General features: G+C 36.3%; 1 protein-coding gene across 1 annotated transcript in view; it reads left to right on the plus strand.

Moving 5' to 3' along the window:
* Window positions 1-17,043, plus strand: part of PACRG (parkin coregulated) — a 495,283-nt gene that overhangs the window by 69,217 nt on the left and 409,023 nt on the right. Inside the window, exon 2 of the mRNA XM_053591298.1 lies at window positions 10,704-10,838. Coding sequence (XP_053447273.1) covers window positions 10,704-10,838 — 135 coding nt within the window. The remainder of the gene's footprint in view (window positions 1-10,703; window positions 10,839-17,043) is intronic.

Here is a 17,043-nt window from a genome sequence, read left to right on the forward strand (position 1 = left end):
GCTTAAGTACCACTTCCTAATTAGAAGGAACTTTGCCTTCGAATCCAGGTTGTTTGTCTTCTGAGTGTGCAGAATTTTACATACCTTTCTGTGGCGCTTTCCACATTCTTATTTCTGTTGCAGATTCTAAAGGATATTCTTATCTCTTCTCCTACATGATATATATCTTGTGGATAATGTATTTGACTTGTCTTTTTTATCTGCAATAATACCAAGCCTCGTAACTTGTGAATGTAATATATTTCATATGTTTTCAATGAATGAATGATACAGATAAAATTGATTTTATAGCTAATTTCAAAACTCTGTTTCTAATAAATAGTTTATGTGACCATAGGTCCCTGAATTCAGATTATAAGTTCCTACCACTGACAAACCTGTGTTTCACAAGTTCCTTGAGTCATTTTAGATAAGTGTATTAGTTATACACATCTTCTACATGAAAATCCAGTCTGCTTCCATCACTGAATTCCAAGTTATAGTCCACTAATTTTCTTCTCTTTTCCCACTTCCAATCACCATTAACTTTACCCAACAATCACACCTTGCTAGCAACTCATCCCAAAGGGTGGAAAGGCTCCTATAGACTATATCTGAATCTACGTTTACTCCTTAACGCACAACAGTCTGGCTTCTCCCACATCGTGCCAATATTGCTTTTTAATTTTCAGATAGATGCTTTCAATATTTTTCTTAATGATCTCCCTATATTATTAAAACACAAAACCAAAAAATAAACTTGATTCTCTCATTTATTGATTCCTGTGATATCATCCCTTCCCCCATTTTCTCGTTCCCATTCTTCCTAGTCTTCTGTGGAATACATTTATTTTTAAACATTCAGGTAATGTCTTAGTTTCTCATTATTTTCCCCACAATATACTCCCCCTTTGGGAAAAGTTTACAGTTTCCATAGGTCAAACCTATGTCTTCATCACAGCCAAACTTTGTCAGTGGCTTATAATCCCTGTAGAGATTGTCCAGTTGTCTGATGGCCACTCTAGTTGTTAGCTCCACAGGCATTGCAAGATCATCATGAGAAAGGATCTCCAGGGTAGGTGTATGGTTCGTTAGGCAAGGTTTGTGCTGAGTCTTAAAAGTAAGCAAATAGTAGTTAGAGAAAAGAGAGGAGTAAGGGTACGAGGGAGAATTACAGACTGATGGAACAGCAAAATCACAGGCACCAAAGAGACACAGGGCATATTTAAGATTACCAGAATCCTGGTTTGACGAATGCTTGTGGTGCCTTTGTTGGAATGACTAGCGAGATTGACAGTCAGCTTGCAATGTCTTTGTGCAGCATGTCAATGGGAAATCATGTATGAGTTTTAAGCAGATGAGAGATATGATTTAATTAGCCTGCTAGAATATTCATTCATTGTGCAGCACACAGAGAAATGATCTAGGAACAGTCAAGGTGGATGCAAAAAGGACAAATAAGATCAAGACAGAGACTTTCCTACAAAAAATGTGAAACTTTTAAATGCTAACTAAATGGAAAACAAAAACGATAAAGCAATAATTTCAGTAAACACAACTAGTACCAAGTATCTTTCAGTATGAAGAGTTCATACAAATTGACATTAGTGTGGAAAAGACATACATTCACAAATGTGGGTATATAACATTTATACTAAGGTGAGAAAACGTTCAACCTCATCAGTTAAACAGTAATCTAAATGGAACTAAAGGAAGACCTGATCTCTTTTTTAATTAGCAAATAATTTTATCAAGAATCATAATATATATATATAAATTTTACCTTTGTTATTTCCTATAGGGGACTCTGTCTAAAAAATATAAAATATGTCATATGCCTGAAATGTTTATACAGTGTAATTACAATAGACAAAAAATAGGAAATAGAAATAATATAAGTTCCAAATGTAATTACAAATAGTTGGTGAAATATTGCTTGGCCATGAAAAATAAAATTTTGATATCAGTAGCAACAACATCAAGACATCTTACCCTAAGTAAAAAAGTACACTAAGTGGAAATGACATAAAATTGTAAAAATGTGGTATTTGCAGGATTATGTCTTTGAAATATTTAGAAGAGAAAGCACAAAATTATTAAAAAGTGGAGAAATTCTAAGTGTTTTAATAAGATTTTCCTGCGAGCATTCTGTAGTTTCTTACTATTTACATAATTTAAACAAACAGACTCTTTGTTTAAAGACTAAATAGTCTTAAATCAAAGCTCCATCTCTGCCTCTAGCTTTCCTTTGCCCTAGATAATTCTCCTTTAGATTTTTTACTAAATTTTCCTGTATTTCCCATAGGATATGTCCTATAGAAATCCAGAGATTGTCTGTTGTCAATCGATTTCTAGTATTTACTAACACTGTGATTTCCGACAGATTATTTAACCTCTTTTATTTCCTTGTCTTTAACCACATTTTAAATGGTTTCGTTGAAAATTGATAGCAATAATGTTGGCAAAACAATGCACACAGTATTAGGGCATTTTTTTATTATTCTCAGTGCCACCCTGATTTAATTTAAGGCTTTTGTCATCTTATGTTTAGACCAGTGCAATAAAATCTGGATGCTCATACTGACTCTCCATTCTTCTGACGCTGGGCCATCCTGGTAGAGAGTGACTGAAGTACCTAAAATGTGTGACCTGAACCACTTGAAGTTTTCCCTGCCACCCACTATTACGTGTAGTGCCTGATTTTTAAAGACTGTATAGTATGTTTATCTACATATTGAATATTTAGTGAAATACTATCATGCAGCTCTTAACAATAGGAAGAAATTCTGAGAAATGCATTGTTAGGCAATTTTGTGCAAGCATCAGAGTATAATTACACAAACCTAGATGGCATAGCCTACTACACACTGACGCTAGCAGTGTGGCCTGTTGCTCCTGAGCTTCAAGCATGTGCCACACGTTATTGTATTGATGACTGTAGAAAGTCGTAACACCATGGTATTTGTATATCTAAACATATCTAACATGGCCAGGTCCAGTGGCTCACAGTTGTAATCCCAGGACTCTGGAAGGCCAAGGTGGGTGGATTGTTTGAGCTCAGGAGTTCCAGACCAGCCTGAGCAAGAGCAAGACACACATCTCTACAAAGTAGCCAAGTAAGAAAAAAAAAAACAAAACTGAGTGTAGTGGCAGGTGCCCGTAGTCCCAGCTACTCAGGAGGCTGAGGCAAGAGGACCACTTGAGCCAAGAGTTTGAGGATGCTGTGAGCTATGACACCACAGCACTCTACTGAGGGTGACATAGTGAGACTCTGTCTCAAAAAAAAAAAAAAAAAAAACAGTAAAAATTTGGTAGTATAACCTTATGGGACCACTGCATGCATAGATGCAATTGAGGTTGACTGAAACATCACTGCGCAGAGCCTGGCTCTATACTCAGGGGTACCTTGGAGAGACTGCAGGTTTGGTTCCAAACTACCACAATAAACCAAATACCACAACAGAGTCATGTGCATTGTTTTGTTCCCAAGTGCATCTAAGTGTGTGATGGCATTATGCCTAAAAGGACAATGCACATACCTTAATTTAAAAATACTGTGCAAAATGTGAAAGATAATCTAAGCCTTCAGTGACTCAAAATCTTTTTGCTAATGAAGCATCTTGCCTCAATTTTGATGGCTGGTATCTGATCACAGCGGTGGTTGCTAAAGATTGGGATGGTGGTAGAAATGTCTTAAAACAAGACAACAGTGAAATTTGCCCCGTAAATTGGCTGTCATTTTCATGAAAGATTGCTCTGTAGCATGTGATTCTCTTTGATAGCGTTTTATACATGGTAGAACTTTTTCAAAACTGGAGTCAGTCTTCTCAAATCCTACTGCTGCTTTATCAACTAAATTTGTGTTTTATTGTCACTATCATTTCTTGTAATTTCAACAGTGCCCACAGCATCTTGACTGGGAGTAGATTCCATCTCCAGAAACCACTTTCTTTGCTCATCCATGAGAATCAACTCCTCGTCAATTAAAGTTCTATCATGAGATTGTAGCAATTCATTCACATCTTCAGGCTCCACCTATAATTTTAGTTCTCTTGCTAATTACTTCCTCCTGGAATTCTTGAACCCTTCAAAGTCATCCATGAAGATTGAAATCAACTTTTTTGAACTCTTGTTAATGATGACATTTTGAGTTTCCTCTCATGAGATCACAAATGTATTTATAATGACATGTAGAATGGTGAGTTTGTTCCAGAAGGATTCAATTTAATTTGCCCACATCCCTCAGAGGAATCACCATCTATGGCAGCTATAGCCTTACAATATGTATTTCTTTTCTTTTTTTTTTTTTTGCAGTTTTTGGCTGAGGTTGGGCTTGAACCCACCACCTCCGGCAAATGGGGCTGGTGCTCTACTCCTTTGAGCCACAGGTGCTGCCCAATATGTATTTCTTAAACAATTATACCTGGAAATTGAAAATACTCCTCAATCAATGGGTTTCAGAGCATATGCTGTGTTAGCAGGCGTGAAAATAACTTTTATCTCCTTGTACATCTTCATAAAAAGTCTTGGGTGATCAGATGAATTGTCAATGAGCAGAAATATTTAATCTTTTGCTGAGCAGTAGGTCTCAACAGAGGGCTTAAAATAGTAGCCATGATGTGAACAGATTGGCTGTTATCTGGGCTTTGTTGTTTCCTTAATAGAGCACAGGCAGAGTCAGTTTTGCATAATTCTTGGTTTTTCAGATTTGTAAATGAACAGCTGCATTAGGCCCTAATAAGAAAGTCAGCCCAGGATTTTCAGATTTGTAAATGAACAGCTGCATTAGGCCCTAACAAGTAAGTCAGCCTATCTTTTGAAGCTTTGAAGCCAGGCTTTGATTTCTCCTCTCTATGAAAGCCCAGCATCTACTTCCAGTAGAAGGGTATGTAGTCCACACTGAAAATCTATTGATTAGTGTAGCCAGGTTCACCAAGGACTTTAGTCGATCTTCTAGATAACTTGCTGGAGCTTCTACCTCAGCTCTTGTTGCTTCACCTTGCACTTTTATGTTGCAGAGATGGCTCTTGTCCTTAAACCTCACAAACCAACCTCTACTATCTTCAAACTTTTCTTCTGCAGCTTCCTCACCTCTCTCTCAGACTTCATGGAACTGAAGAGAGTTAGGGCCCTGCTCTGAGTTGGGCTTTGACTTAAGGAAATGTTGTGCATTGTTCGATCTTCTATCTAGACTACTAAAATTTGTTCCTTATCAGCAATAGGTCGTTTCTCTTTCTTATCATTCATGTGTTCACTGGAGTAACGCTTTTAATTTCCTTCAAAAACTCTTCCTTTGCATTCACAACTTGGCTGTTTGGCACAAGAGACCTAGCTTGAAGCTCATGTTGGCTTTTTCATACCTTCCTCACTGAGCTTAATCATTTCTAGATTTTGATTTGAATGAGAGACACGAATACTATCTTCTACTTGGACACTGAAAGGCATTATTTAGGGTTATTAATTGCACTAATTTCAATATTGTTGTGTCTCAGGGAATAGGGAAGCCCAAGGACACGAAAACAAGCAGAAGATACAGGCCAGATACACAACATTTATTTGTCAATTAAGTTCTCCATCTTACATGGCTGCACTTTGTGACATCCCAAAGCAATTACAATAGTAACATCAAATCACTGATCACAATTCACTGTAGCAGATATAATGAGGAAAAATTGTGACATACTGTGACATATTGTGACAGTTACCAAAACATGACATAGACTTATGAAGTGAGCAGATGGTGTTGGAAAAATGGCACTGGTGGATCTGCTCAATGCGTGGTCGCCACAAACATTCAATTTGTAAAACCAAGACAGTATCTGCAGAGCACAGTACAGTGAAGCACAATAAAATGAGATGTGCATATATTTATTTTTAATAAATAAGGCTCATATCTTTTATTCGTTCTTACTATGATGATACAGTGTTATATTAGGTTATTAAGTATGAAATGTCCAATGTCCTTAAGTACTAAGTTTGACAGTTGATACCTATGACATTTCACTTTGACACTTTTTGTTTTATTCTTATTGTGAAAGTATTCATCCTTTCAAATGTATGTTTTTGCTTGGAATTATCTTTCAAGGTTTTTTTTTTTTTAATAGCAGTTTTTGTGACACCACAGATGAGACAAAAATGTATGTTACTTTCAAATATGAGTTCCATAGTGGAACAAATACAGAGCACAGCAGCTCAAAATATCAACAAAGTGTTTGGGAAGGATGAATGAATTCACAGTATGTCCGTGGTTTGAGAAATTCTATTCTGGTGATTTTAATCTTAAGACTGAGCCACGTGGACAACCTGAGACCAAAGTGCATAATGATGAGCTGAAAGCTGTAGTGGAAGCAAATCAGTCTCTACCTACACTTGAATTAGCAGCAAGGTTTGACATTGCTGTTTCATGCCATTACTATTCTAAAAATATTGGACCATTTGAAACAAATCTGCAAGATAAAGAACCTGGATAGGTGGGTTCCACACAAATTAAACAAGTGTCAAGAGAGAAATCAACTTGAAGCTTACCTTTCTTTTTTGTCCCAACATAATGGCAAACCATTTCTGTACCATATTGTTACATGATGAGAAGTGGATTGTTTTTGACATTTGCAAGTGTTTGGCACAATGGTTGGATAAAGATGAAGTGCCAAAATACAGTCCCAAACCTAATATTCATCAGAAAAAGCTGATGGTGTCTGTCTGGTGGTCCAGATTGGGCTTAACCACCGCAGCTTCATGAAACCCGGTAAGTTGATTACAGCAGACATCTACTGCAACCAGTTGGACAACATGCTGAGGATGCTTGTGAGTAAGCAGCCAATATCAGTCAATAGAGATGGGCCAATCCTTCTAGAAGACAATGCTGCCAGTCAAACAATGCTATTCAAACTACGAAGCTGGACTTGGAAACTGTCATCCGCCATACTCATCAAACCTTGAACCAACTGACTACCACCCACTTCTTCCAGGCTTTGGACCACTTTTTATAAGGAAAAATATTCAGTTCTCAACGAGCCCTGGAAAATGCCTTTCTCAGTTTCATCGCTACTCACTCTCCAGGCTTCTCCACTTCTAGCATAAACCAGCTACTGTTAAGATGGCAAAACTATGCTGACTCATGCTTTGATTAATCCTGCTGCTTCCTCTTTGAGATAGAATAAATTAAACTTTAGATTCAAAATTGGGACATTTCATATTTGATGATCTAATATTATTAAAGTGTTACATTGTTAAAACTTATTATGTTACTTAGCAGTGTGAATTCACTTTTGCTGTTGAGATGCTCTATTTTCTACTACAATAAAATTAGCTTATACTAATTAAAATTGTGAGCACTTTCCTGGGCAGTTGATGACCGTAGGTATTGTAAGATCTCTGATGTGTAAATGCAATTACAACTGGGCAGACACTACTTCTCACTCAGAAGCCTAGGCTGATGGTAACAAATTTATCAGTGCTGGATGAGAATCCGTTATCTAAGTGAGTCAGAAGCAGCACAGGTCTTGCCCACCAACTGTACAACAGTAGCACTTTCATGAATTGAAATTTCAGGTTCAAGTTGATGAAAATAAGAAATTATTATCATTGTATCTTATTTCAATGTTTTAGTGAGTTGGCTAAATGGACCAATTACAATAACATAATGTAGATTTCCTGCTTGTTATAAAAATCTTTTTTTAGAAGCTCTAGTTTATGCTAAAGAATAAAAGCAATGAAAAGGAAATTGCCAAACTGTATGATGAAGAATTTTAGAGAGCCTTAAATTTCTTCTTATTTATTATTAGTTTTGTGACCATGTGACAAACACTGTGGTCTAACTCCTAAATCCATTACACCACCTTCAGTAAAAGCAGGCCTGTAAAGTACTCTGTCATCTGCAGTCATTTCAAACTGCATTCAATATCTTGGTTCCCAAGTGCATTAGATTTTATTAAAAGCATTCTGCTGTGACATCCATTCTTCCTAATTGGTTTACAGATTGCCCCCACCATTCAGGCAAATCTTAATTGCATTTCCCCACAAATCTAGTTTGACTTATGGGTTCCTTATTTGCTTTATATTATTTATAGTAAATTGGAGTAAAATTCTTAAGACATAAAATCAAATCTACAATGTTTTTTCTTCTACAAATATGAAACTTACCTAAGAATTTTCAACCTTATTTTTGCTTGTTTTAAAAGTTGTTTAGTGAAGCTATAACTCTCTGTGTGGTTTCTAATAATATGTTTATTACCATTCCAGAGTGAATTATTTCACTTGATTTTTCATGTACAGATTTTTGGAATTATTTGGAATGAAGTATATTATGCCCTCCTACAAAGCATGGGTGGATTCATGTGTATTTGGAACAGAAAAAGGATCCTCTAGGTCCCTAATGACAAGGCATCTGCATAGAATTAGGTAGTACCACAATACACTTTGAGATCTGAGACATTCTAAGTGGTTTTTACAAATTACAACTTTTGAGCTGCAAAGAGTTAAGTTAGGATGGATCTATAGCAGAATCTAAACGTTATAAAGAGTTTAAAGATAAGTAAATAGCTGAAACAGAGACTCATGAAAAAAATTCCTCACTGCAGAGAGATGACATATTTCTATGGATGCTTCTGTAAATTTCTCTTTTAAATTTCTCTTTCCATGGAACTAGACTCATGGAGTAGCTCCTGTAGAGATGCATGAAAATGTGTTGCAAGAAAAAAGTTTAAAAGGACCTTTCTAGGCCTTCTTAGAAACGTTCATTCCTTCACAATTTTGTACATTCAGAATTTTGAGTTCAGAATAAGAAAGAATATATTCAATCTTATATATAAGAGACAAAAGAAAATAGAAATTGATTTTAAAAGAAATGCTAAGAAAAAGGGAGAAAGATCGATACTCTCAAGCAAACTTTAGGCCAATTAGTAGGAAGCTTACTATGGATGGCAAAAACAATTACTTGACTAGAAAAATCTGAAAAGGGTGGTTTGCAGGTAATAAAATGTGTGAATAGCGGCTGTATTTCAGCTTTTAAAATGAAGCACTGGGAATTTCATCTCCACTGGAACAGTGAGGGGGACTAAAAGCCCAGCAGTGTCAGTGGAGACCACATGGGCAGCCTGGACAGAAGTCCATGTAGCTGAATCTTCAGTGCGTAAGGGGAAATCTTGTTTCCTGCTGGTGATGCCCAGTTTCCCTTCGATTAGAACTTTACTTATGTAACTCTATACTGGGAATAATGTCCTATGTAGTGGAGTCAGTTCTAAACTCTAATGAAGGCCTTCACGTTTATTACCTCTCTCTTCAACACCACTTCAGGGTCCAATCACTTTAAGACGACATTTCTTAATATCCCACTCAGTTTCAAATAATATTCCTTTACATATGCATTAGGTATAATGTTTTCATATCTAATGTTATTTATTATATTGATATCTTTTTCATAAACTTTAATGTGTTTATTAAAATTAAAGTGTTAACAAAAATAGTAAAAATTAACATCAAATAACTTTAGTTAAATTATATTTCTCTAACCATATTAAATATTAGCAAAATAACCATGATTTTATTTAAATAATATATGAAATGACTAGTGTTTGCATTTTTATTTACAAGCAAGGGAAGACAATATGTAAAGAACATATCAGACTGGGGCGGCGCCTGTGGCTCAGTGAGGAGGGCGCCGGCCCCATATACCGAGGGTGGCGGGTTCAAACCCAGCCCCCGCTGAACTGCAACAAAAAAATAGCTGGGCATTGTGCCGGGCGCCTGTAATCCCAGCTGCTCGGGAGGCTGAGGCAAGAGAATTGCTTAAGCCCAAGAGCTGGAGGTTGCTGTGAGCCGTGTGACACCACGGCACTCTACCGAGGGCAGTAAAGTGAGACTCTGTCTCTACAAAAAAAAAAAAAAAAATCAGACTGTATGAAGGAACAAGATGGTAGACCCTAATTTACTGAGCAGTTTACTTATCAGTTTGAATTGTATAACCTATTGAATAAGCTCCAATGTAAATAATGCAGATTTAAAAGATGTACTCAATATGAATAACTCCATAGGAAATATTTCCGTGGGGGGGGATATTTCTTGTATAATGAAAGTTTCAGTTTTAGAAGTAGAAGATTCTCCTCTATTCTAATGTCATTTTCTTGTGTATAGTACACAGATTAATGAGTGTACATACGCTATACACACAATAACAGGCTACCTTTTTTCCCCTCTAAATGCTCTCATAATTAATTTTATATTACATTTTTATAGTTTTTTTGTTACTATTCATATAATGAAAACATATCCCACCATTTTATGTATATGTAGAAAGACTGAAAAAAATATTTTAAATATAGTACTTCAGTATTCCACAAAGGATATCAGACTTAAGATTAGAATTTATAATTATTAGAAATTTTAAACATTTTACCATTCTCAACATAGATACCTTTATTGAAATGTTTTCCTTACAGTCTTGCTTTTCTTCCTCATGAAGTGATATTTTAAGTGACATTTTCTGAGAAAGCTTTCTAAAGTAGCTTGAAATAAAGTAGACCTTTAATAGTGATTATAAAGTAATTTTTTCCAGATGTTTGTATTGACATAAGATCTTCCATTCTATAAGAAATAATGTGGTTTTATCTTCCAGCATGTTTTACACAAACTGAAATCTTAAAAAAAAAAAAAAGAATCTTTTCATTGGGGATTTTTTAGTATATTAGTATATCTTAAAACCTACTATATATATTTTTCCTTTTAAGGTGAGAGGCCCTCCAGTTGCAGGGGCATTTAAAGAAAGACCAACCAAGCCCACAGCATTTCGAAAATTCTACGAGAGAGGAGACTTCCCAATTGCCCTTGAGCATGATTCGAAAGGAAACAAAATAGCCTGGAAGGTAAGTCAGGGCACAGCTGTGCTGGCCAGCTGTGCTCACCGGGGTGATATCTCCCAAGGCCAAAGGAACTTGGCTGCTAAGTAAATAAGATTGGAGATGGGAGGTAAGCTCTTAGAGAAAGCCCCCTGCGTCAGCCGTCCAGCTTGACTAACAATTAAATTATAGCCTGCAAAAAAGAAAATGACAGCATTGCTTTTCCTTGGAGAATTGTCTGCGGCCCATTCATCTCTATTTTTATGAGAAGCCAGAAGCACAGCCTGTTGCAGGCAGTCCATCAAATGATGAAAGTGGCGGCTGGATGCGGAGAGCAACAGCCATTTATCTCCCCCAAATTTCACCTTCCTGCAGGACACTTCCAAATGGAAGCTTTAATTACCTAAATGGATAGGTCAAGATTGCGTGCTCCCAGGAGATGCAGAGTAGAATACCAAGGAGGGCCGCTCCCAGCTGCTGTCACACGCGCCCTGTTAGAGGCTGACCTCAGTTGCCTAAGCCGGGACAGTGCAGACATTTTTCTGACAAAAGGTTAATTGGCTTCAAAATAAATGTATTGCCTAATGACTCCATTCTAATGTGGTTGTGTTTCTTTCTAAAAGGCTCACTGATGTTATTTGTAAAAACTTGCCAATCTCTTAACTGGAGAAGGCTTTTACATTTAATTTGAAAGATGAATGCTGATCTCTCGCGGCTTCTGCTGTTTAATTATTTTTGTTATCCAGGACTTTGCTTTTGGTGATATTTATCAGCTGAAAGGGCTTCTCTGCCTGCACAGAGCAAAGTGGCTGCACACATCTGAGTATCACAAGGAGAATGAAAGGTTTTGACCAAATAGCAGTTAAAGTAAGCAACGAACACATTTAGCTGAAAAGTACAGTGCTTGTGTCTAAAGGCAAATTTAGGAATTGTTCATAATTAATAATACATCCCTTCATGTTAACAATAAAATGATCAGATTCAGGAATTCATGAAAGTATTTGTTTTAGAAAGAAATGTTACAATTAACTTTTCTCCTCTCTAGCAAGAGTGGAAGACTTGTTGGCATTTTGCTTTTAAAATATTTTCATATCATTATCAAATTTGTCTAATTCTTGAGCAGTCACTTGATATTCATCTATTGAACTTGGAATTATTACGAATTACTTTTCAAGAGAAACCTGGTGATAACCTTATTGTTCAAACTTTCCAAACAATCCTTGGAGGAATGGGATGAGAATATTCTTATCTTCCTTTTAATTACCTTTATTAGAAAGTGAATTTGTTATGTGAAAATGTCAAGTGACGAGAAAAAATTCATAGTAAGTATAACTAACTTAGATATTTTAGTCTTAATATAAATACATATTTCCAACATTTTATTGTGATTTGGGAGTGCAGTTATATTTGATTCATTACGTGGATTTTGTGTTTGCTTGTCTCTGTGCTGGTTTATACAAGATAACACAGCGGAGTTGGTACAAAACTGATTTCTGTTGAGTAAAAGAATATGTCATAATTCTTTACAAAATGCAGGTGGGTTGGCCTTTGTCACAACAATGGGGACCAGTCGCTGTCCGTGGTGAACTCTCTTGCTTTATAAACCTTATTCTGTAAACCTATCTTTTTCTTCCTCGATAAACCTTATTTCATGCTTGCCTTTAATAAAAAGAGAGAGTGGCTTTTGGCTTTTGGTGTTTGAGATAATTATAACTTAAGCATAAATTGTATTCATGAAAATAGCTTACACAGATTTATTCTGACCTGTAAAAAAGTAAATTGTATTTACTTTTAGAAGTGTCAGGAGACTAGAAAAAAATTCATCTTGAAAATAAATTATTAATAAAAAATATGGGATGAATAATTTTCCTTTATCTTTGATAATCCAACAGCCAGATGGGATATAAACTGCTTTTCTTTTTATGGTTATATTAATTCTTTTAAGCTACTATTGATTATAGTACTGATTCAGCAAGCTAAAAAGTAATACAAAGATGAAACAATTTATTTGCTGTCACTAGTAGTATCATAGCATACATTCAGGAAAACAGCTTAGTCAAGAACCTGCAGGCTTCTGTCTTTTAGAATTTCATTACTACTTTTCAACTGTATAATTATAACATTGAAAATAAGGCAGTGAAATTATTAAACATAGGCTTGTGAATATTCCCTCTATTTATATTTATTGCTTGGCCTGCTTACTGTGAGGGCGTTTCTAGCATGCCATAAGCAGAAAACCAAGACCCTGCACTGGACCACTCTGTGTGTGGCAGAGCAGAGGTCCCTGGTCAAGCAAACATCCCTCCTAGATGTCAGAGCTTATCCCTTCCTGAACACTTCTGCATAGCAGTGCTTCCCAAGGAAAGTGCTGTTCTCTCTCACCTGTGGGGGTTGTGAGTACCTGAGATGATCTGCATAAGTAAGTCTAAGAAAGTCCATTTCTTTTATGGGATTTTTGAGAGATCTGTGACTCTGAAAGACTTCCGAAATCATAAATCTAAACCCTACTAGAGGTTGTCCTGGCAGATCAGGGTCATTCCGGTCTGTCAGTTGCTGGTTGAGGGGTCCCTGCCTAAGTTGTCAACTTCTCCTTCTCCTTGCTCTGGAATAGCCGACCGGATCGTCACTGTATTGGAAACCATCATGGCATTCCATGGTGCCATCTTAGAAATAACCTAATAAAGTCAGAAAATAGGTGTAAGTTAGAGACAGGTAAATGTCTTACTGATATGAGCATGGAAGTGATCATTTGTCCCACATGCCAAAACAGCAGGGCAGCCAGGCTGTGGCCCATGCAGTTGGTCCGTTCCTCACGGTATCTCTGAAGACCGGAGCAGTGTCCAGTGCAACTTTCTGCAGGGTGGAAACACTCTACATCTGCGCTGTCTAATATAGAACTGGCCATATGTGGCCATTAAGCACTTGGAATGTGCCTACTGAGACTGAGGAACTGAATTTTTAATTTCATTTCATTTTAATTAATTTTAATTGAAATAGCCACATGGTTGCCATATTAGAGGGTGCAGCTGCAGATTAAGATAATGGCAGTTAAAAATAAAAGCCTGAATCCCAGCTATGTAAGAACTATTATTAAAATGAAAAACGTGGGATTTAGATGTGTGTATTTTTGTCATGGTTGTCTATGCTTATCATAGATTCCTTGGTAAATATGAGAAAAGTTTTGTAAACTATCTGTAGTGAAATTTTCTGTATATTTACTGATGGCAAGTTCATTATCTATGTAAGAAAAATAGATGTGATCTAGAATGGGAAATCTGCCAAGGAAGCCCTGGAATCCTTTTTTTAATTTTAGATATGTATTTTCTAAGTATGGCTAAAGAATTGTTGATAATTAAGGGTTGTGGATGTTTAAAAAGTATAGTGATGACTTTAACATTTTTAGTCTGCTTCTTTTTCTACATTTTTGACTCCACTAACATTCAGAAGCGTAACTGTTTATTCTGCTGCTGATAGCTTCAGTATCCACAATATGGGAAACAAACATGAACGAGAGCTAAGCTGTCTGGATAAGTTACTAAGCAGACAATCAGAGGAACAATGGAAATTTTAAAATGGTGTCTTGAGTTTCGTCATCTTAAACTGCCATGCTCTCATTTCCTGTACTTCTGTAATATGAATCACACACTTCCAGGGACAGTGACGGGGTGGGGGTGGGGCTCTACCGAAAGGTTTTCCTTATGGAAAGAGAACAATGTTATATAAACTTGCAAAACATTCAGCACTTTATCTCCACCTCTGCTGCTTAAACAAGCAGTGAAGAGAGGCCTTTGATGGAGAGTTTTAAATTGCAGGAAAACCAGCTATTAATGCGTGAGTCATAGGAAGGAATAGACATTATATGGAAATTTACACAGCTTTTCTGTAAACTGTCCTCTCCCTTTGGCCTCTAGGCATCCTCCACCACCCTGCCCGCAACTCAGTTTGTGAGTTTAACCCAGCCCAAGTCTCCTCCTGGTGTCCCTTCCTCACTTCCCTCTTTTTTATTTGTCACTTTCTGGAATCCATATTTGTTCTTATAGTTTTTTTTTTTTGTGGCTAATTTTGAGGCAAGAATGCAAGAGCCTATCTTAATTTTCTATGTGGCAGGAATTTGAAGTCATTTGGAGTATTCACCCGAATGAACTCAAAATAAAAATTACACAGTTAGTGAGGAAGGCAAATGTGAATCATAGGCAGCTCTACAGGAGTCACCATTTTACTGTAGCTTCTGGTGCTGAGCCATTGTTTTAAACAGTGTGGGAACACAAGTTATCTTTACATAGTCACTTCCATGGACCATCATAGGCATGTTAGGTTTTAAAAAGTACCTATATGGTATTATAAACCATTTATTTATTTTTAAAGATGGAAACAGGCTACAAACCCACTGGGGTGTCTCTCAATTCTTTCACTTTATAAGTATTACGATGTAGTAGGTATTGATGCAAGTCCCCTTTCTCCATCTGTCCTTGATAATGTGCTATTTGACTATGAAATACACTAAGATCTTATTTTCCTAAAATAAGAACTAATAAATTTAAATTTCTAATAAATAGATATAAAAATGCCCCCAGATATTTTAAGGATATTTGAAAAAGAAATAGATAACCCTATTATTCGTTAAGGAAATCAGAAAATAATATCAACCCTATTATAAATGTAACAAAATGGCAAATCTCTCAAAAAAGGGAGAATCTCTCAAAATGGACTTGGACTTTGCCTCAAATTCCCCCCTCTCAGCACCTTATAATCCCTCACCCAGCAATGCCATGGCAGGCCTCGTCCATAGTAGCATAGTTGGTGGGAGTGTTTCTGCAATCTTGATTTTTTATTCTTTATTTCATATATAGTTTCTTTTCAGTAGCCACTTACATTGAAATAAATTTAACAAAGCCAGAGCTGACATTCAAAGGCCAGGTACATGTGAAAATGAATTTAAATAGCCTCCAATCACTGCCCAAAACTTACCTGCCTCACTGGAGATGCATGAAACTTCACCATGAAAACATGATTCCCCTGAGGTTCATATGTTAATTATACAGTTAGCTATTGATTGAAACTTGAGTCACAAAACTTTGTTTTCCATTTAAAAAAAATTTTTGACTTCTTAATTTAATCAGGTAGCTATAAATACACGTTTCAGTACTTTGTATCAATAAACATTTATGTAAATGTGGCATTTATATATTTCTACCCCATATTTTTTTCAAAAATGGATTGAAGTTGTCTTACTAAAACTCTAGAATACATGAAGTCAGCAGACATAAGAAAGATAGCAGAAATGAAAACCAGACAGGGCCCTAAAACGGAGCCAGGAACAGTGTGCGTGAAACAGGCCTATCCGGGAATCTCCTACGGCAGAGGTCTTCGTCTGCGGTTCTGGCTGGTTCACTCATGTGTCCTGGCACTTAGCACGGCATCTGTCACAGGGTGGGGGCCCAGTGCATGTGCTGACTGAAAGTCCAGCATTCTGGAGCTGATTATTTTGAAGTTCTTTTTCTTTAGAGGCTGTTTTAGGATCATGTCTCTCACTTTCCTTATCTCTAAGTGATAACAGTGTACCCGATGATTCCTATAACCCTTTTACAACATGAGAGTTCAAAGAAATTTTGTTTCGTAATGATTAAAATAATTATTTTGAGGTGCTCATGAAATACCTCAAAGAACAAATACTGAATAGAAAGAAATTTTCCAAAGAGACTAAGTCTTCTGGTAGCAAAATGTGAAGATCAGAAGTGACGAGTTTAATTTGAATCCACAGTACCACAGGGTCCAGAATGTTATGTAACAGTCTCATGGGGGGTTGAACTTATGTCCTGAGAATGATCCTTAGATTATAACTGAAGCTTTCCAAATGACTGCTCATTTCTCAAAGTTTGTGTTCAAAATGACAAGTTTATTTCTCTTTCTAAAGGAATAAAAATATTATGTCCAACTTGAACACCTGAAGTAAAGAAAATACTGTGAATAAATTAATTAGATACTTAAATTAGTCTTAAAATTCTACTGATGGTGCCTTTAATTCTTTGTTAATTAATGACTCCATTCAGTATTTCTTCTCTGGTATTTCCTCCTTTCCCCCCATTCTTTTTAGTTCTCAGCATCATTGGTATTCATAAAGTATAAAAAGCTTTGTCAGTGTGACTGTTTTCATTGACATAACTGATAATTTCCTGGTAGGAAAAACAGTTATTGAATATAATTATTATAAAAGCGTGCACACATTATCTTA

Source organism: Nycticebus coucang, chromosome 5 (assembly GCF_027406575.1).
Source record: "Nycticebus coucang isolate mNycCou1 chromosome 5, mNycCou1.pri, whole genome shotgun sequence".
Taxonomy (NCBI): Eukaryota; Metazoa; Chordata; class Mammalia; order Primates; family Lorisidae; genus Nycticebus; species Nycticebus coucang.